General features: G+C 57.6%; 2 protein-coding genes across 7 annotated transcripts in view; one reads left to right on the top strand and one right to left on the bottom strand.

Annotated features, from left to right (window-relative positions):
• The first annotated feature begins 182 nt into the window (after positions 1-182).
• ARSA (arylsulfatase A) lies at positions 183-5,189 on the top strand. Of its 6 annotated transcripts, none has more exons than XM_008573733.1 (9): positions 183-546; positions 746-986; positions 1,082-1,300; positions 1,375-1,544; positions 1,803-1,927; positions 2,020-2,147; positions 2,409-2,511; positions 2,625-2,858; positions 3,116-5,189. In XM_008573733.1, the coding sequence occupies exons 1-9, from the start codon at positions 329-331 to the stop codon at positions 3,211-3,213; spliced, it is 1,536 nt and encodes a 511-aa protein (XP_008571955.1). In that variant the 5' UTR covers positions 183-328; the 3' UTR covers positions 3,214-5,189. The 6 variants fall into 6 exon arrangements, with proteins under 6 accessions (XP_008571955.1, XP_008571958.1, XP_008571959.1 ...); XM_008573736.1 differs by having other exon boundaries at positions 3,663-5,189; XM_008573737.1 differs by having other exon boundaries at positions 3,740-5,189.
• Positions 5,190-12,410: 7,221 nt separating this feature from the next.
• The window catches only part of MAPK8IP2 (mitogen-activated protein kinase 8 interacting protein 2), a 9,584-nt gene continuing 2,852 nt past the window's right edge, over positions 12,411-19,142 (bottom strand). Inside the window, exons 4-11 of the mRNA XM_008573739.1 lie at positions 17,924-18,146; positions 17,623-17,698; positions 17,332-17,504; positions 17,142-17,251; positions 16,333-16,440; positions 16,121-16,191; positions 13,376-13,474; positions 12,411-13,212 (exon numbers count right to left, since the gene is read on the bottom strand). Coding sequence (XP_008571961.1) covers positions 13,140-13,212; positions 13,376-13,474; positions 16,121-16,191; positions 16,333-16,440; positions 17,142-17,251; positions 17,332-17,504; positions 17,623-17,698; positions 17,924-18,146 — 933 coding nt within the window. The 3' untranslated portion in view covers positions 12,411-13,139. The remainder of the gene's footprint in view (positions 13,213-13,375; positions 13,475-16,120; positions 16,192-16,332; positions 16,441-17,141; positions 17,252-17,331; positions 17,505-17,622; positions 17,699-17,923; positions 18,147-19,142) is intronic.

A 19,142-nucleotide genomic window follows, 5' to 3' on the forward strand; every position in this document is an offset into this window, starting at 1 on the left:
ACCTCGGGGCGGGGGCAGGGCCGGGCCGAGGCGGAAGCGCCCGCGGAAGGCACCGCTGACCGCAGGCCGCCTCGGGCCGCTGTCGTGTGACTTCTGCCCCGACCCTCCAGTCGCAGAGGGTCAGATCGCGGCCGCAGAATCGGAAAGTGTCCTGGTCCTGGGGGGGTCTCCTGGAGCTGCAGTCCAGGCCCCGGGCTCCTGCGTCCTCTTGGGTCCGCTGGAGCTCCAGGAAGCGGGTCGTTGGAGCCGGGGGATACTTGAGTCTGGGGTCTCAGGGAAGAGCCTGCCGAGCCCGTTTGTCTCCCCTCCCAAGGGGTCTTCTGCAGCCATGGGGGCCCTGCGGGCTCTGCTCCTGGCCCTCGCTGCTGGCGTGGCCACCGCCAAGCCACCCAACATTGTGCTGATCTTTGCTGATGACCTGGGTTATGGGGACTTGGGCTCCTACGGGCACCCCAGCTCCACCACCCCCAACCTGGACCGCCTGGCTGCAGGGGGGCTGCGCTTCACTGACTTCTACGTGCCCGTGTCGCTGTGCACCCCCTCGCGGTGAGCAAGGGGGCCCTTCCTACCCCTCCCGGCCCATGACTTCCTCCCATATGCACCCCGGATTGTGATGGGGAGGAAGAGGGTCTGTCTCTCTGTCTCTCTTTGTGGGGAAGTCCACGTTTCTGTCTTCCTTCTCTCTCTCCCCTTCCCCCTCTATGTCCGTCGGTCTGTTTCACAGACCCTGTGGCTTGTTCTGCAGGGCCGCCCTCCTGACTGGCCGACTCCCTGTTCGGATGGGCATGTACCCTGGAGTCCTGGAGCCCAGCTCCCGGGGGGGCCTGCCCCTGGACGAGGTGACCCTGGCTGAACTCCTGGCTGCCCAAGGCTACCTCACAGGGATGGCTGGCAAGTGGCACCTTGGAGTGGGGCCAGAGGGGGCCTTCCTGCCCCCGCACCACGGCTTCCATCGGTTCCTAGGTATCCCATACTCCCATGACCAGGTACGAACCAGCAGGACTCTCAGCCAGGCTCCCTATACCCCTCCCTCAAGTCCCCACCCCACAGCCTGGACCCTTCACTGGAGCTTTCTCCCCAGGGCCCCTGCCAGAACCTGACCTGCTTCCCACCAGCCACCCCCTGCAAAGGCAGCTGTGACCAGGGCCTGGTTCCCATCCCACTGCTGGCCAACCTGTCTGTGGAGGTACAGCCCCCCTGGCTGCCTGGACTAGAGGCCCGTTATGTGTCTTTTGCCTGCGACCTCATGACCGATGCCCAGCGCCAGGGCCGCCCATTCTTCCTGTACTACGCCTCCCACGTGAGTGACCCTGGCCCCGCCCTCCTGGCAGCCCATGACCCCTGCCCAGTGCTAACTCCAGTCTCTACCCTTAGCACACCCACTACCCCCAGTTCAGTGGGCAGAGCTTCACAGGGCGCTCTAGCCGCGGGCCATTTGGGGACTCCCTGATGGAGCTGGATGCAGCCGTAGGGGCCCTGATGACAGCTGTGGGGAACCTGGGGCTGCTTGGAGAGACACTGGTCATCTTCACTGCAGACAATGGGTATGTCAGCAGGAACGGCGGGACACTCATTGCCCTTTCACAGGCCAGGGCCCTGGGGTCCTTCCATCTCAGCTGCTGGCCAAAGACATAGTGGGATAAAGGGGCCTCTGGAGATGCTGGCCATGTTATGGTGACCTGCAGGTGCAGTCGGGAGGCTGGGGCCGCAGGTGCACAGAGGTGCTGGTCGTATGGGCCAGGGAGGGGACAGGGTCAAAGGCCCTGAGCTCCTCCTCCCTGGGACCTCCATGTGTGTCCCAGACCTGAGACGATGCGCATGTCCCTTGGCGGCTGCTCTGGTCTCCTGCGATGCGGAAAGGGAACGACCTTCGAGGGGGGTGTCCGAGAGCCTGCCTTGGCCTTCTGGCCAGGCCACATCGCTCCCGGTCAGTCCTCAGGCCCTCTCCTTATGGACCCCTGGCCCCACCTCCCCAACCTTGATGGTGAACTGAGTGACCAAGCAGCCTTCTGCCCACAGGCGTGACCCATGAGCTGGCCAGCTCCCTGGACCTGCTGCCTACCCTGGCAGCCTTGACCGGGTCCCCGCTGCCCAACGTCACCTTGGATGGCTTCGACATCAGCCCCCTGCTCCTGGGCACAGGCAAGGTAGGGCCAGTGACCCCTAGATCCCAGCCCCTCGGCCCCACCAGATGTCTGCCCTCCCCGGGTGTGAGTGTGGGCAGGGTCTGAGAGTCTCTGTGCCTCTGTGTCTCCTTTGTTGCATAACTACCAAGTGGTGCCACGTCTCAGATTCCTGGGTAGACAAGCGGGTACACATCGAGGGCCTAACACAAAGGCTGGCACCTCTGGATATGTGCAGTCACTTGAGGGCCCCGCCCACCCTGTGACCCCCCATTTTGCTCCTAGAGCCCTCGGCAGTCTGTCTTCTTCTATCCGGCTTTCCCGAACCAGATCCATGGGGTCTTTGCTGTGCGCAGCGGAAAGTACAAGGCCCATTTCTTCACCCAGGGTAACCTCCTCCTCTGGACCCTTTCTCCCTCCCAGCTGCCCCCTCCCAGCAGCCCCAAAGTCCCGGCCTCTCCTCTCGCTCCGGCCCTGTGCACAGAATTGACCCCTCCCCAGGCTCTGCCCACAGCGAGACCACTGCAGACCCTGCCTGCCACGCCTCTAGCCTTCTGACCCCACATGAGCCCCCCCTGCTGTATGACCTGTCTGAGGACCCTGGTGAGAACTACAACCTTCTGGAGAGTGTGGCTGAGGTCACCCCCGAGGTGCTGCAGGCAATGAAGCATCTCCAGCTGCTCAAGGCCCAGTTTGATGCGACTGTGACCTTCGGCCCCAGCCAGATGGCGCGGGGTAAGGACCCCGCCCTGCAGATCTGCTGCCAGCCAGGCTGCAGCCCCCACCCAGCCTGCTGCCACTGCCCCGACACCCAGTCCTAAGGGCACCAGCCCGGTCCACATGGGGGACCCCTGCCCGTCCCAGGCATGCGGTGGTTCATTGCTGTGGTGGGGGGTCAGGTGTGTGGAGGTAGTTGTAAGTGATAACGTAATAACACCAGCTGAGATTTGCAGGTGTGATAATTCATCTAATCCTTGTGGTAACTCTCTGAGGTCGATGCTGTTCCCCTGTGTTACAAATGAGGAAACTGAGGCATGGAGAGATTCAGGGACTTGTCCAAGGTCACCCAGCCAGAAAGAGATTGGGCTGAAATTGCAACCCAGGTGTCCTGACTCCAGAGGCTTCCCAGCACCTTGGCGATCTATGTATGTCTGTGCACATGCACACACCAGCCACGAGAATGTGGCACATCACTCAGCAGAGCAGTCCTAAGTGCTTTTAGGTGCCGGGAGCTGGGTGGGAGCGTGGGAGAGCTTGGGGACAGAAAACTCCAGAAGATGCAGAGTGCCTGGGAGAGACAGATTTTTTCCCAGGAAAAAGCATTCTTAGAGGCACAAGAACTAGACCACCTTGGTTCTTATCAGAAACCTGTGTGAAGGCAGGTGATGAGGTGCACATTCCCGGTGCAGATAAGGGGCCCTGGGGCCCTGCCAGCTCTCAGAAAGGCATATCAGCAGCTCCTGAGACAGCCCCACTGGACCCTGGTCCACCCGCCCAAGGCTCTGCATTTCACCTGCACACACACTTCCTGTCTCCCAGTTTTACCTTTGACGTGGACAAAGTGATCTCCTAAAAAGTCCATCAAGTTAGGTTCCATCCTGCTCAAAACTCCACAGGCTTCCCATCATTCTCAGAGTGAGATCCAGACTTCTTATGGTGGCCCACTTTGCCCTTGAGGCCTGCCCCACTCGCACCTCGTCGGCCCGCAGCCATGGCCTGAGTGTCCTTCCACCAGCAACATTCCACCTGCATTGCTGGCCGCCTCTGCACAGGGATGTCCTGACCACCTGCCTGTGTCTGCATGCATGGCAACTGGCCTCAGGACCCCTGCCCACCCAAATGGCTGTCCCACAGCAGGCACTGCCTCGGTGTTGGCTGAAGGAAAAGAACACCATGTGGGTGTGCAGACTCCTCTGCACAGCAGACGCTGTTCGTTGCCTGCCAAACAGCCACCCACTTCCTCACTAATGGACCCCCTCTTTCCTCAGTGGTGGGCAAAGCCCCTTGACGTCGGGAGGGTAGTGACCAGTCTGAATCAGTCACAATCCAAAGATTGGTCCAGGAGGGGCCTGTGACCAAGAAGAGTCCTTGTGGTGAAAGGTTGGGGCAGTCCCCTGGGAGGTAAGGAACACCTAGTGGCAGAGTCACTGGCCCTGCCTAGACATCATGCTGCTGCCAAACCAGTGTCTCCAACTGCCCACCTGCAGAGCTCCAGTGTGAGAAAATATACCTGCCTGTTTAAGCCGCTGCCAGGGTCCCGTCTGTTACTTGCAGCCAGAAGCAGCCTTGCTGGACTGTGCGGATGAAGCATGTGGTGAGCGTGTGTGTGTGTGTGCACACGCGTGTTGCGTGCCCGTGGTGTCAGGCACCACGTGCAGAGGCCCCTTCTTCTTATGCAACTCTCCCATCACTTCTAATCATATGCCAAATCCTGCTGTGTCTCGGAGCCACCCCCAAAGGACAGTGGTTTCCTCGGGGTCCCCAGCAGCCGCCTACTCTGGCACAGTGAGGGCTGCAGGCTGCATTTGTGGTGTGAGTGAGCTGCTGGCCCCATATGGTGTCTTGGTTCAGGGAGAGGACAGAGGAACTGAGGCAGAGGCACAATCAACGTGTCACACCCAAAGACCAAACCCTCCGGCAAGAGCTAAGTCCACACGGAGGCCAGCACCACACACAGGCCACTTCCTCTGCCCCGCCGCCCTGCTCCTCACTTGGGTGCTGTGCATCGCAGTATTGACTGCCCGTGTCCACCCACCAGCACCACACAGTGCTGGGCATGGAGTTGTCAGAGCCGAACACGGAGATAAGCTCACAGCAGGGTGTCAGACGTGTGGATGTCAGTGTGATAGAAGTCACCACCTCTTGTGCGGAGGGGGGTGGACGTTGCCTGGAAGGGACACTGGGAACCTGGGGCTATTGTAGACGTTCTCGCCTTGACTGGGGGCGTGGCAATGTGGTGTGTACACAGGTGTGAAGCAATCAAGCTAAATGGTTAAGAGCTGTGTACTTTATGATGTCACTGTGTACTTTATACTTCAATAAAATAAAAATCTAACCTTGATAAATGCTGCAAAGGGAGAGTGCTTGGTCGTGCAAGAGCATAGTCAGGAGCGGGATAGTTGAGCCCGTCAGGGCCACCTCCCTGTTGCCTGAGAGCTGAGGAGGGGTGTCACCCACCCGCAGACCCAAGGCTGGGGAGAGCAGCACGTCCTCTGCCCTCCCGCTGCTCTTGCAGTTTGGCTCTGACTCATTTCGGTACAGAAATGTTTATTTCTCATAACTTTGGGTGTTTTAGCCCAATGCACCTCCCTCATGCAGGCACGCACACTCGTCCATGCACACGTGTGCTCACACACAACACGTATGTTCACTCACATTCGTGCACACGCACTCTGCGGTGGCCCCGTGCTGTCAGCAGCGTCCCTTTCTTCGCTGCTACTGTTGACTTTAAAATCAGCACCTTTCCCTGTGGTCCTGAGATAATCCACTCACCGGGCTGGCGGCTCTCCATTCCCACAGGGCGGCTTCTGCGGGAGCCCGGCGTCCTCCAGGAGGGCTGAGTGTGTCTTGGAACGGAGAGAACAAACAAACATGCTGCTGCCGTGGTTTCCCCTCGGGTGAGTTAGGAAGGCACAGGAGAGATCCATAGCCCAAGTGACCCAGTGACCCGCGGGAGGGGGCGCACCTGCAGGGTGACATCCATCTCCATCGCCCGCCCTTGCTCAGCACGCACCTACCCCCAAGTGACCAGAAGGGGGAGCAACAGACAATGTTTCCCCAGAACACTGTTCAAATTTGCCTCTTTGAATATTTTTAATTACAGATTAACGTGTGCTCATTAGAGCGACCTGAACCATGTGTGCTCCGTTCCGCCCCAGGCAGCAGTGCCGTCAGCTGGGTGTCCACCCCACATCGTCCTCTGTGCTCGTGCAGAAAACACATGTTAACCCTGGGCCTTGAGCTCAGCCCTAACCTCACCCTCCTTGCACCCTGGACGCTGCCTTTTGATGCCCGACGTGTCCTGTCACCCTTGCGGCCCTGGGCCTCATGCAGGGGCAGCAGTAATGTAGGGGGTTGCATTTATTCACGCCCTCTCCAGCCTCCTCGCTCCTCTGGGTGAAGAAAAAGACTGTCCCTCAGGGTGGACACAGCCGTGCAGGCCCAGGGCACAGCCCCGCTGGGCTCGGTGACGTTCCCCACAAACTGCACCCCTTCGGCAGCTCTGCACACCCCTGGGAGGAAGGAGAGCTGGGTCTCTCCTCTCAGGCAGCCTTAGGAGAAAGGGACCCAAGGGAGAGAGCCCCCCGAGGGTCATCCAAGCTAACACTCCCAGCCCCTCGGGGGATGGGGCAGTTTGGGGGCGGCCAGCTCCAGGCTTCCACGGCAAGAGTGGAAACTTCCTCAGTGATTTTGCAGACACTGTAACGATATGTAATGAGCAGCTGTGTGCGCTGTTGGGTGTCCAGAGCCTGCCCCTATCTTGAGGACTCCAGCCCCTCACCAGGAAGCAGATCTCGGGGTAGTGGGGACCCCACCACGCAGGGTGGTCACCTGTCTGTAGCAGAGCTAGGCTGAGAGCAGAAGCTGTCGCCCACCCATCCCTCGAGGGGGTCACAGTTCCTCTTTAATGCCCCTTATTCTGCTTTCTTTTTTATCTCTGGGAGTCCCCAGTACCCTCCAAATAACTTTCCTTTTGGTTAAGTTACCCAGAGTTGGTTTCTGTAGGTTGGTTATGACCACAGAATGCTAATTGGTACAGAAGGAAATTAAATCTGAACCCCCACCCTCCTAGTGCCAGCAAATGTGTGCTGGGTGAGAGAAACCGGTCACACGGGACAGGGCCCCTGCCATCATGGAGCCAAGCTCAGGGCACAGGTGCTGACACAGGTGGGTTCAGTGTGACATGCAGTGTTTCCAGTGAGGGCGGGGGACCACTTCCTGGGACTCACTTGTCCCCACCTGCCACCCCCAGGGGAGGAGCCACCCCTGAGCAGCGCGCCCCCCCTCCTTGTCCACCGCGACTGGCCAAGTCCCCAAACCGAGGGAGCTGGACAGCCCGATCCCTCACTAGGGTTCCTGAGGAAGGAGCGGTGTGGGGGTGAGGTTCGTGGTGACCAGTGGGGCTGAGGCTTCTCCAAAGCTTCTTCCACAGCCCTCAGCTGACCATGACTGAGAACTAGGCAGCTGGAAACCCCAAGCGACAGCCAGTCAGCGCCAGCTCCATGCAAAGCTCATACCAGACCCAGGCCGGGGCTGTGGGTCACGCCTCCGGGATGGCAGGTTCTGTCTGGGTGAGGCTGCGGGATTCAGCAGAGCTGAGACCTGCATGGGGCAGCACGTGGGAAGGGCGAGGGGCCACCAGATAAACACAAGGGCCAGCTGCTCCATTTTGCTCCGAAGTTGCACAAGGGAAACAAATAAAAGCAACGTCGTCCGTTTGTCATCAACTGAAAGGACGGTTGAGACTGGCATGGGGCAGCACGTGGGAAGGGCGAGGGGCCACCAGATAAACACAAGGGCCAGCTGCTCCTTTTTGCTCCGAAGTTGCACAAGGGAAACAAATAAAAGCAACGTCGTCCGTTTGTCATCAACTGAAAGGACGGTTGAGACTGTGTCTGGGGCTGAATTGTTGATTCTCTTTCTACTCACGGGTACACGGAGCCTCTGGGGTGGGCACAGGCTGACTTTGGATTCTGTGACTCCAGGTTTGTGGCCTTGGGTGCCGCAGGACAGGAACTAGGACGTGAGACAAGCTGGCAGGTGTTTTATGCCGATCCCATAAAATGTGGCCAGGGTGGGAGGTGGCGCGGGGAGAAACCTCGAGCTGTGTGGACTCCCCCGCGCCACACGTCACACCTGTACATGTCCCCACCACACCTGCATTCACGCCACAAACCAACTCACGGCTGTGGTCTCAGGGAAGCGGTGCCTGGTAGCCCTGCTCTGCTCGGCACTAAGACATTCCCTAATTGACCCTCTTCAGGGAGTGTCATTTAAATCCCCGTCACCTGCACTCTGGCTTGGGGGACCTTTGCACCTTAGCCCTGCTCTGCTCGGCACTAAGACATTCCCTAATTGACCCTCTTCAGGGAGTGTCATTTGAATCCCCGTCACCCGCACTCTGGCTTGGGGGACCTTTGCACCCGCCGCTCAGTGGGTGGAGTGTCTTTGCCAAGCTTCCCGGGTGTGGGTTCTACTCTGTGCCTCTCTCAAGGACGTCAGAAGGGCTGTGCAGATCAGGGCCTGGGCACGGCCCTCTGTCCTCAGCTGTAGGTGGCTGGTCCCAGGATTTGCTTCCTCGCTGTCCTCTCAAGCGGCATGTGAGCTGCTCAGAAGGATGACGATGAACACCCTGGGGGCGGCCCTCAAGCTGTGGGGGCCAAGAGCCAGTGCATGCATGGTCCTGCTCCCCATCCTGCGGGTGCACAGCTCAGGGAGGGGACCCGGCCGTGAGGAAGTGCCTCATTCCGGCTGTTCCTCCTTCCCTGACTGGCTCTTGCCCACTCCTCCCTCCAGCACACAGTGGGGCTTCTGCAAAGCCAGACGCCTGCCCCACCCTTGCACTTCCTCCTGCCTGCAAGTCAAGTGCAATGCTCGGTATGCAGCCACGAGGACAAAGGTCCCCTGCTCAGGACACGGGACAAGGGCAAGGAGCATGCGTCCTTAATGACATCTCCAGCAGCCACACCAGTCTTGCCACCTGCAGACCTCCTGACCGTGTGGGTTCGTCTTCCCGGGATTCTCTCTGGCAGCTGAACGCTTTGCTCTTATACCTGTTACATGATCCACTGTTGAAACATTTTCATCGACATCCAAAAAGAATGGTGTTCTCTGTATGCAGGACGTGAAATCCAGGGCGCGCATGTCTTTGTTTTACCTTATTAATTACGTAATTGTATTTTCCGTTCTACGTTTTTTATTGTAAACGGATGGAGGCAAATTCAGTCCATTCTGATGATGTTTTCCTCCTTTTCCTTGTCACTCAAACTTTTTGAAACGTTTGTTTGTCCGTGTGTTTCCGACGAGGGAGCTGCTGTGCTAAGATCATTGCTCTTCATTGTTCCTGTGGCATTTTATAGTGACCTCTGCTGTTCTGCTTTAATCTTTTGCCTTAAATTCTTCCTTGGTTCCCCTGATCTCCCTCTGGCTTCACGCAAAATAAAATAAAACCCACATATAGAAAAGAGGCTGGACCAATAGACCAAAATATTAGCAATAGTCATCTTTGGATTGTGAAAACATAGTCGTGTTAACCTTCTTTCCAATTTCTGCAGTCTCCAAAGTTTCTATAGTGACTCTTTTTAATTGATATTTTTAAAAATAGAGATTATGGTGTTTACAAAAGCAGTAATCTGATAGAGTGCTGCCCTCAGCCTGACCGGTAAACTCATTTAAGCTTTACAACAATCTTAGGAGGTGGGTATTTTTACTGTGGCCAAAATAACTTTTTTGTTTGATTAATGTATCTTAACTTCTTTCACTTCTTCTGTGGAAGTTTTTATTTGCATTTGGATGTCTCTAATAAGCAGCATATAAAGCTTAAAACAATTAAGCCATGTGCATTGACGAAAAAAATAAAGAGAAGCCCCTTCAGCCCTATCTCCAGCAATTTTGCAACACATGGCTCCCAGCATGTATGATTCTGCATATTCACTTTCTCCTAATGGCATACCAAATATTTTCAGTATTATTATAAAATGTCAGTAAGCACACTTTTTTCATATCTGCCCAATATTTCAATTAGGTAAATATACCTGAATTTGGTTAATCCTGTTGGACAGTATTTAGATTACTTTTATGCTTTCATTATTTTAAACAAGAATGCAATGAACAGTTTTGTGTAGAAAGCTTTTTATTTAGAATGCTATCCTTGGCCTAGATTTCAGCAATTGGAGGACGGGTGTTGGAGGCATCACTCAGCACTCTGCAGGCTGCCTGCATATGTGCCAGGCACTGCTCCGGGTCCCAGGAGGACCACACGGCATCGGCCATGCCCCTGCTCTCTGGGGATGGGTCAGCAGCCTCTGCCAGGGGAGCAGGCAGGAGCCACACCTCACCCAAGCCCAAGGCCCAGGGCCCCCTAGCACCCAGGAGGATGGGAGTCCACCCCATGGTCACCAGGGAAGGCAGCAGTGCTCACAGGATACTCAGAGTTTCCTAGGACAGAAGCAGGGTGGAGGGTAGAGGAGGCTGGAGAAGGGCTGGGGTGGGTCAGGATGAGGTTTAACAGGGAGCTGCTGCAGAGTTTAACGGATAAGATCTGCTCAGGCTTCTGTTCAAAACCCCTGGTCTGGGTGCAGGTGCAGGTGAAGGCACCGAGCCTGGAGGAGCCAGTTTGTTGCACGAAGATCCAGGAGGAAACTGAAGGTGTTGTGATCCATGCGGAGGCAGGGAAGGGGGAGGATGCATAAAGCAACTGTACCTCACAGGGCCTGGAGTTCCAAAGCCTTGCAGTTTCAAATATTGACCTTGCAAAGGACAGGAAATTTTCCCCAGGCTATAGTGTCCATTGTAAGATAAAGACTTGTAACACAGCAAGGTTGCTGGCTGAAAGACACACAGGTTACTGATTGATATGGAAAGATCCTGGGAAATTGCTGTAAGAAAAGAATGCTTGCTAAAATCAAGCTTTTGTTGGTGGATTGACTTAACTTCTTGAAAATTGCATTATGGAAGGTCCCCTTGCTTGTCTTACCGAATGTCACCAGCTTCTATTGTAAAACCTGTTACGATACTTAGCAAAAACCCCACCTATGTCTCTTCCTGTAACTTCCTGGTCTGGAGAATAAATGCGGGAAGAGAACCCCAATTCATGGTTCATTTCCCAAATGGAAGGAATGCCTCTCTCTTGAGGGTTCCGGGAGATTAACCCCTTTTTGGGGCTTCTCACTGCTCAGAAGAGATGGGCTTAGAGTAATCTTTGGTGGCTCCATCGCCCAGGGGAAAAGGGGTGACAAATCCGTGGGAGGCAAAGCAACAGGCAGGGGAAGAGTATGGAGCCACAGACAGACTTTGGGTGGGATGACGGTGACAGGAGGGAGGGTGGAGTGACCCCAGGCCTGCAGCATGAGAGACCAGGGAAAGGGTAAAATACAGAATCTAGATGAATAGGGTAGTGGGGAAAAGGCTTCTGTGAGTTTGAAGCCACCGTGGCAGCCAGTGCCCTTTACAGGTAGGTCATCGTGCTGAGTGCCAGCCCAGTGACCGGTGGGGGAGAACCCCTGGGGATCGGCTGGGGCTGGCAGGTTAATGCTCAGCATACAGAGGGGCTGAGTGGTCTGTGTGGGGCAGAGCGTGGGGCCCTGAGCACATGGAGTCTGTGGAAGGGGCCTGGAGGGCATGGGGCTGGAGTGGCAGCCCATGAGGTGGCAGGAGGGGAAGGTGAACCCTACAGAAAAGCGCGGAGCACATCGAGGGGGCCGAGTGTGTGGAGTCCCCACCCAACCGAGGGCGAGGGGAAGGTCGGGGCCTGAGGGCCTCACCCTGATGCTCCAGCGCACACCCAAGGGTGCTGTCTGCTTCTTTACAACTTCATCTTAATTAGGAGTACGGTTTTCTCATAAGTGTTTTTCTTCATCATCTTGGACACATGGAGTGTTCTGGTGTGACCAGCCTGGGCTCCTAACCCACGGGAGGGGACTGGGAGCCTCCCCCGGAATCAGTTTGTGCTGTTCACGTGCCGAAGGTCTGAATCCTTCATCACCCTTGACTGCGACTCTTTCCGCGCTGGCCCACAGAGCCGACGCTGGAGCAGGCACGTGGCTTTTGCAGAGAGTGCACGTGTCTCCACCCGCTCTGGTCACTCTTCTGTGCACAGCCTTCACCGCTGGTCTGTCCTGGGCGCAGGGTGGGACACAGGCCCACCCTCAGTGCTGACCTTGCTGAGCATCTACGACCTTCTAAGGGCATGGTGAACATTGTCACCTATTTCCCCCTGGCTTTCTGTGAAGGATTTTAAAAGATCTAAGTAGACTGTGTTCAAGGCCTCGCTCATGCTCCCCCCACCCCCTGAAGTGATTGGAGCCCCGCAGGCGCCCGCCAGTGCCCCAGCACGTGTGAGGGACACACTGCGTGGCCAGCGCCTTCTCTCTGACCTCAGCATCCTCTATGGCCCCACGGGTTCCTCAGATGTGGCTCCTGGGACGTGGGCCCAGTAGAGTGCTGCAGGGACCCCTGCATGATTTTGAAAAGCACTGAAGTGGGGAGATGTCTCTCAATTGCCTCGACCCATCACACCGGGGTCTCCGTCTGCACCACCGCAGACACCCCCCCTAGAAACAGCCAGGGTCACACCAAGCAGAGTTTATTGAGGCCGTGGGCAGGGCCCATGTGCACAGCGTGGGGCGCAGCGGGGCAGATGCCCTGGGCAGGGGATGTGGCAGCAGCGGCAAAGCGAGGACGGTGGGGGATGGGGGACAGCCTCCCCCTAGCAGCGTCTGGGGGCTCGGGTGACCATCAAGAGCCACTCCTATTCTCCCCAAGGCTCTTTTGGGAGCCCCTCCCTGCTTCCCCCTGAGCTCCATGGGGGGGGTCCCCTTTTTTTGTCCCTGTGGTCCAGCATGGGATGATCCCTTGAGATTAACTATAAAAATTAAAATTCTCTTATAAATCACAGGGGAGGGGCGGGAGGGGTTGCTTGGGAGTCTGACCTCAGCAGTCACCTAGAGACTCACCTTCCTCTGCACCCCAGGAGTTGACCCCAAAATAAAGAGCAGAGGGTGGCAAGGTTTGCAGGTACAGAAAAGGGTAGAGAAACACAAGGAGAGAAATGAGGGGGCAGATGGGGACGACAGAGAGAAAGAATGGATCAGAGGGAAAGTGGGGTGCGGGGGTTCCACATACCCCCCGGCAGCTCCCACACCGTGCCCTGGGGACCGAGGACTCCCACAAACATAAGGCCCAACGCGCCCCCAATCCAGTCCTTGCTAAAGCCATGGTGGCCTCGTGAGACACCCCCGGCCGGGGCTGTGCCTGGAGCAGACGGGGCAGGAGTCGAGAGCGGTGGGCAGGTTCCTGCTACTCCAGGTAGATGTCCTCCGTGGGGCAGGCGTAGGCCAGGTGCTCCTGGTAGTACTCCAGGAAGGCACGGCTGCGGGGACAGGGCCCTCTACCAGTCACCCAGGGCCCGCCGCGACTGCCCAGCTCTCCCACTCCAGGCTCCTCGCCGCCCACCCCACCCTCTCAGCCCCACTCGCCACCCCAGCACCCTGCACAAATTCTCATCCCCGCCCCCACTCTGGGACCCCGCTCACCCCACACTCTGGGCCACTGGCCTCATGGACTCCTGGGACACAAAGACATGGCAGGCAAAGCGGCTCAGCAGGGGGTGTTTGGTGATGAAGCCAAAGTAGCTGCGGGGAAGTCAGCGTGGACGGGGTCAGGGCACTGACCCAGCCTCAACCCCCAGTTGGTCTGCAGAGCGGGGACAAGGGCTCGGGAGAGGGCGGGACGCAGGACTGTGGGGTCACAGGGGCGCCTGTGAGCAGTTCGTGTGCCGCGGGCGTACCTTCCTTCCCTGGGCCTGTGCCGTGTTCCTCTGTGCCCTGCTCAGGGCCTGCCTGGGACCGCGGAGCAAGGGCCCCAGCCTGGCCTCCGAGCACCACATCCCCTGCTGACTCAGGCCCCCGCCAGCCCCACTTCTGGTCCTGCAAATTCACAGCCACTTCCCAAGCTCTGGTGCAGGGCTTGACATCAGCCCATCCTAAAACCCTCTTTCGTTCCACCACCTGCTCCAACTGCAGAAGCATGGAGTCCCCACCGCACTGTGTCAGTCACGCCATTCCAATGTGCCCTGTCTCCTCACCCAAGACATTAATAAAAACTAATGTCCAGGGGCCAGCCCGGTGGCGCACTCGGTAGAGTGTTCCCACCGAGGGTTCGGATCCCGTATAGAGACCGGTCCGCTCACTGGCTGAGCGCGGTGCGGGCGCGACACCGAGGGTTGCGATCCCGTTACCGGTCACGAAAAAAGACAAAAAGGAAAAAAAAAAAAAAACTATTGTCCAAACGGAGGGAGGGGCAGAGTCCTGCCGTGCGAGACTCCAGACACCCCCAAAGCCGGCCAATCCGATCCATTCCCGCTCGGCTTTGGGGTTTTCTGGTCCCACCAGATGGGAGGCCACGTGATCATATCATTGCCAGGATCATGTGCTTGTGTGGTCACAAGACCTGCCTCAGATGCTGCATTCAGGTAATTGTGATGACAACCACTAATGCTGACATGTTGCTTACTGAGTGTCACTGCGGCACCGTCCTAGCCACGTTGTATAATTAACTGACACGAACCTCACGACAGCCCTAGGAGGTAGCGTCCTGATGCACAGCTGGGCACAGAGGGTCGGTGTCTTGCCCAGACACGCAGCCCTGACCCATCCATACGGCACACCCTTCATCTACCACCCACGGCACAAGGCAGCGGGTTCACCACTCGCCCAGCACTGTTGCCTCATGCCTCACTGACAAGGACCAGGCTGGGTCCTCATGACACAAGCATTAGGAGGGTCTGCGCAGGGACGGCAGCTCCTCAGCCTCCCCCACCCCCACCTCCATCTCTCGGCCACAGGCCACCTGTCCGGCCATCTCTCTTCCCGGAACTGCAGCTGGGTCAGGGTCCAGCCTGGAGGCCTGAGCTTGCGGCATCCGTCGTTTCCCTCTGGTGGGAAAGAAGGGTCCTCCTTCGTCCTCTCCTGGTGGTGCCACCCCAGCCCATGTCCTCACAGCCCACAGCGGGCCCCGCTGTCCGGTCTAGGTCCCTGGCCCCCTCCCTCCCTGAGAAGGGTCTCAACACTGGATCCCATTAAATCATCTCAGTCCTCGATGGAGAAGACGCAAGACTGGGCTCGGGGCACCTCCTAGCAGCAGGCAGAGCCACTGTCGTTCTCTGCCACAAGAGTCCAGATGACCCCGACACGCCGCTGCCCGGCCACCCCTGCCTGCCCGTGAGGACCTGCTCCTCCCACTGCCCCGTCCTTTCGAGCCTCTGGTTGGCCCCGTCCATCCCTCTGGCTCCTCCTGCCAGGAGTCAGGGTCTGGGTGCAGCCTGCAGCCTCCCCGCCAGCTGCTCCTGCACCAGCTCCCCCTCTGCTCCCTCTGCCCGGCCATCTCATCCTCCTCATGGCCTCAGTTATGCACCTGCTCCAGACCGACACCTTCCCCCCAGGTCTCCCTCCTAAGCACCAGGCCCATGTAACCAACGGCCACTTCAGCCTCACCGCACCTGTGACTGATGCCCGCAACCCCTTCTCGGTGTGTGGTCACTATCTCCCCGCCACCCAGGTGGACATCACCCTTGAGCTCCTCCAGGTCAGTCTCTGCAGCCCATCCACCAGGTCCTGCCTATCCCACCTCTTCCATGCCTCTTGCATGTGCATACTTCCCATCATGACGCGGCAACTGGATGACCTCAGCAGCCACCTGGTCTCCTGTTAGCACCACCTGGGTCAGTCCACTCTGCACCACAGCCAGATCCAGCTCACCAGCCTAAGCGCCCCACCTTCCACAAGGATCCCTCAGTGGCCCCACCACCAGCAGGATTGATTATGAGTTCCCTGGCACAGTCACAAGGGCCCAGGCCTTCAATGACCCCTGTAGCTTCTCCCCTGGCTCCCAGGCCCCAAGCCCCTGGTGGGGCACCCGAACATCCCCCCAGCTGTGGGCCCTGTGGGCTCCCCCACCCTGTCACCTGCTCAACTTTCAAGGCTCTCCTTCCTGAATCCCAGGAGAATTCTGCAGGTCTGCCCACCGGTGCCCATTTAGATGCTCATCAGACCACCCACAGATGCTTCTCACACTCTCTGTGTGTCTGTCTCCCCACCCAGACTAAGTGGGAGCCTGTGTGATCCCCATCTCCTGAGTCTGGCTCAGAGTGGGTGCCATGTGGATGTTCAACTCATGGAGCCAAGTGGGTGCAGGTGTAGCTCTCAGGGTAGTGGTGGGGGATTGGGGTATGGGCAGCCCTTGGGTTTTGTGGGGACTCTGGGGGAGGGCCAGGCCCTTACCAGCTGTTGCGGGGGTGGCAGCCACAGAATGAGATGTTCTTCATCTGGAAGAAGTGGCTGCAGCGCTGGAACTAGTGCAGAGGGGGGCAGAAGCATCCAGAGTCAGACAGAGAAGGTCTGGGGCCACTTCTGCCAGCCTGTCCCTCGGTTGGAGCCTCTTGCCTTACCCCACCTCCCAGCCTCCCCTGGTCCCCAGTCCCCCACACCCCCACCTCAGGCCCCCCTCCACTCAGACTCAGCTTGACCCCCCGCAGAGAGATCTCGAGGTCACAGGAGGCAGGAGGGCGCAGGTGGACAGTCAGCTTCCGGGCGGTGGCAATCTGAGGAAGAAGTCAGGGGAGGAGAGGGTCTTAAGGACCTGTAAGATCCTCTTTCCCTCCCTTTGGTGGGACTATGCTCTGTTCTTTTTAGATTAAGTTTGAAGACACTCGGCATCGAAGGCCTGTAAGATGCGATTCTGGAAGAAGTGAGAGGAGGCCTTGGCCATTGCCGGCTCTCAGGATGGGCTGGCCACCCCTCTGCACTAGCCTGTCTTGTCTTCCTGCCACTCTTCCAGCTGGCTGCTCCTCTTGGCTCAGGTGTCAGGAACACGGTCCCCCACCCTGGGCTCCTCCCTGCCTCGTTCCCAGAAGCTTGACGGGAGCTCTTGGAGGGAGGGCAGGTATGTCCTGCTCCACTGTCCTCCATCCTCCGTCACAGGACTGGCAGGCGGGCAGCTGCTCACTAAGTTCCGCTGAGCAAACAAATGAGTGAGCAAAGGACTCCCGGGGAAGGGGCAGTGACAGCCGACCTGACTTTCAGACAGGAAGAGGACGGGCGAAGGGGAACTGGCCAAGAGACCCAGAGGTAACAGCACAGCTGCCGAGCTCAGCCCGAGGCCTGTCTGCTCTGACCCCTGAATCAGGCCGGGGTGCCACTCCCCTGGATCACCCCCTGAACCCTCCCAGGAGGAGGCCAGAGGCCTTGGAGCTCCCAGGGGGCTGTGCCAGCCTGCGAGGCTGGTGTGAGCCTCCACACTGACCTTCTGCATGGCTGCACACAGGATGCCATTGCCCTGGTGACAGGGCACCTCCACAGAGCCCAGGAACTGCACGTCGAAACGTTCCACCCAGCAGGGGCTCCGCTTGGTCCCTGGGGGTTCGCATAGGGCGCGGGTCAGGTGGGGGGGAGGGTCTGGGGTGACAAGCCGCCCTTCCGGGATGGGGCCTCACCCAGCAGGTCCTTGGCAGGGCCGGGCACAGCATGGGCGTAGAAGGCAGGAAACACACCGCGCTCCCCCGTGCGCATGTTGAAGCCGCGGAACCAGAAGTCGTCCTCCTCGGCCTCCACCAACACCGGATCATCCACATCCAGCTCCAGCTCGTCCGGATGGCGGGGGATAAACCTGAGGTCAGGGAAGAAGTCACTGCAGGGGACAGGACTGGCTGGGTTGTGTCCACCAGCACCTTGTCGTGTCTGCGGACTGAGGTTGGGGTCACTGGCAGCGACAGGAGAAGCCTTACCTGAAGACGGCCCGGTGAGTCTGCTCTCTCTCCTCCCCATTGACCAGACAGGAGAAGAGGCCAAAGGACTCGGTGCCTGAGACAGAGATGGGCACAGACAACGGCTCAGAGAAGCACGGAGGGAAAGCACTTGAAGGCCCGACCTCGGGACAGAGCCACGTCCCCTGCGCACTGCTGGTGTGGCGTGTCCTGCCCAGAGCGGGTGGCGGGGGTCCTGGGGAGGACCTGGGGCCACTCTGGGCACCTCTGGGGACCGTGTGGGACCGGGGAGCCCCGCCCTTCCTCCCCGCGTCCCACGCACTGGAGGACCGAGACGTGCTGTTGACGAAGACGTTGAGGAACTTCTTGGAGAAGGTGAGGTCGGGACTGTCGGGCGAGCTGTCCGGCCGCGCGGCGCCCGCGTCCTCCTCGCTGGCCTCGCCGCTGTCGTCGTCGCTGTCGCGGCCCAGGCCGGCGCAGCGCCGCAGGCTCACCAGCTCCAGCTGCGTGTGCTCGTCCACCACCAGCGTGTACTTGACGTCTGCCTAGTCCCTTCTTCCCACGTAGAATATACTTGCTCACTCCCCAAGGAAAGCAACCCAGAGTCCCATCATCTAGTTCAAAAGTCGAGGATCTCCGCTTGTACAGTTCTCTCCATCAGGTCCAGATTCGACTCCCATACTCAGCCACCTATAAACTAAACTTCAAGTTGTCTTCCCTCCCTGCCACCAATAAACTAAGGGAGGAGCAAGACCAGGATATGTGAAATAACAGCTCCTGTTCAAAAGAGGAAAGTTTGGGAATATATACAGTAGTCACTGAACCATAGCAAGTAACAAATTCTGATAGGCGGGGATTGCAAAGAGTCCCTGATTTCTGTGGGTAGCCAATGGGCAACTCCTGGTTCTGCTGTCTTCGAGTAACTCTGTCTGTTCTCTTCTGAGACTCTGGCCCTCTGAGAAGTTTCCTCAAAAGTTTGGTAGGCTTCTGCTGTTCTTGCTTCTAGTTAGTGCCCATAATCACACCAAGTTCTTTCCTAGATATAGTTAGTAACCTGCCTTATTTCTTTGTTTTCTCATTTTAAAGACAGGTACCTTAAGGCCGTCTAAGATGGCAGGCTTGGGTAAAAAGGCAACATCCTTACTCTGGGAAGCTCATCCTTTAGGGAGTTTGCCCCTTTTTTTTTTTTTTTTTGGGTGGTGGTGGTGGTGGGTTCACAGGCAACAACAGCCTTATCTCCTGTTTGGAGGTGTAGAAGCAGTTGGCTTTTTCAACCTTGTGAGGTCTTAAATTACTGGATACTTTTTTTCCCCTTACATCTGTTTGCAAATGGTCTATTCTTTCTTGAATTTATCTATTTCTTTTAATAAGTTGCTAAATGCAGCAAAAAATCATCAACATTACTAACATTCTAGCTCTTTCTAGCTATTTCTTCTCTAGTCATGGACTCCACTGGAACATGATCTGCCTTCCAAGTTATCACAGTAATAGTTGAACCACATATTTTGTAAAGGCAAAACAAGGGGCGGTTCATCAACTTT

The sequence above is a fragment of the Galeopterus variegatus genome, unplaced genomic scaffold (assembly GCF_000696425.1).
Source record: "Galeopterus variegatus unplaced genomic scaffold, G_variegatus-3.0.2 Scaffold960, whole genome shotgun sequence".
NCBI classification, from domain to species: domain Eukaryota; kingdom Metazoa; phylum Chordata; class Mammalia; order Dermoptera; family Cynocephalidae; genus Galeopterus; species Galeopterus variegatus.

What these genes read in the sequence shown, in the direction of transcription:
- ARSA (XM_008573733.1), top strand. Translation starts at nt 329, where the DNA reads ATGGGGGCCCTGCGGGCTCTGCTCCTGGCCCTCGCTGCTGGCGTGGCC. An exon ending in TCGCTGTGCACCCCCTCGCG is followed by an intron (nt 547 to 745) that starts GTGAGCAAGGGG and finishes CTTGTTCTGCAG; the next exon opens with GGCCGCCCTCCTGACTGGCC. An exon ending in TCCTGTACTACGCCTCCCAC is followed by an intron (nt 1,301 to 1,374) that starts GTGAGTGACCCT and finishes CTCTACCCTTAG; the next exon opens with CACACCCACTACCCCCAGTT.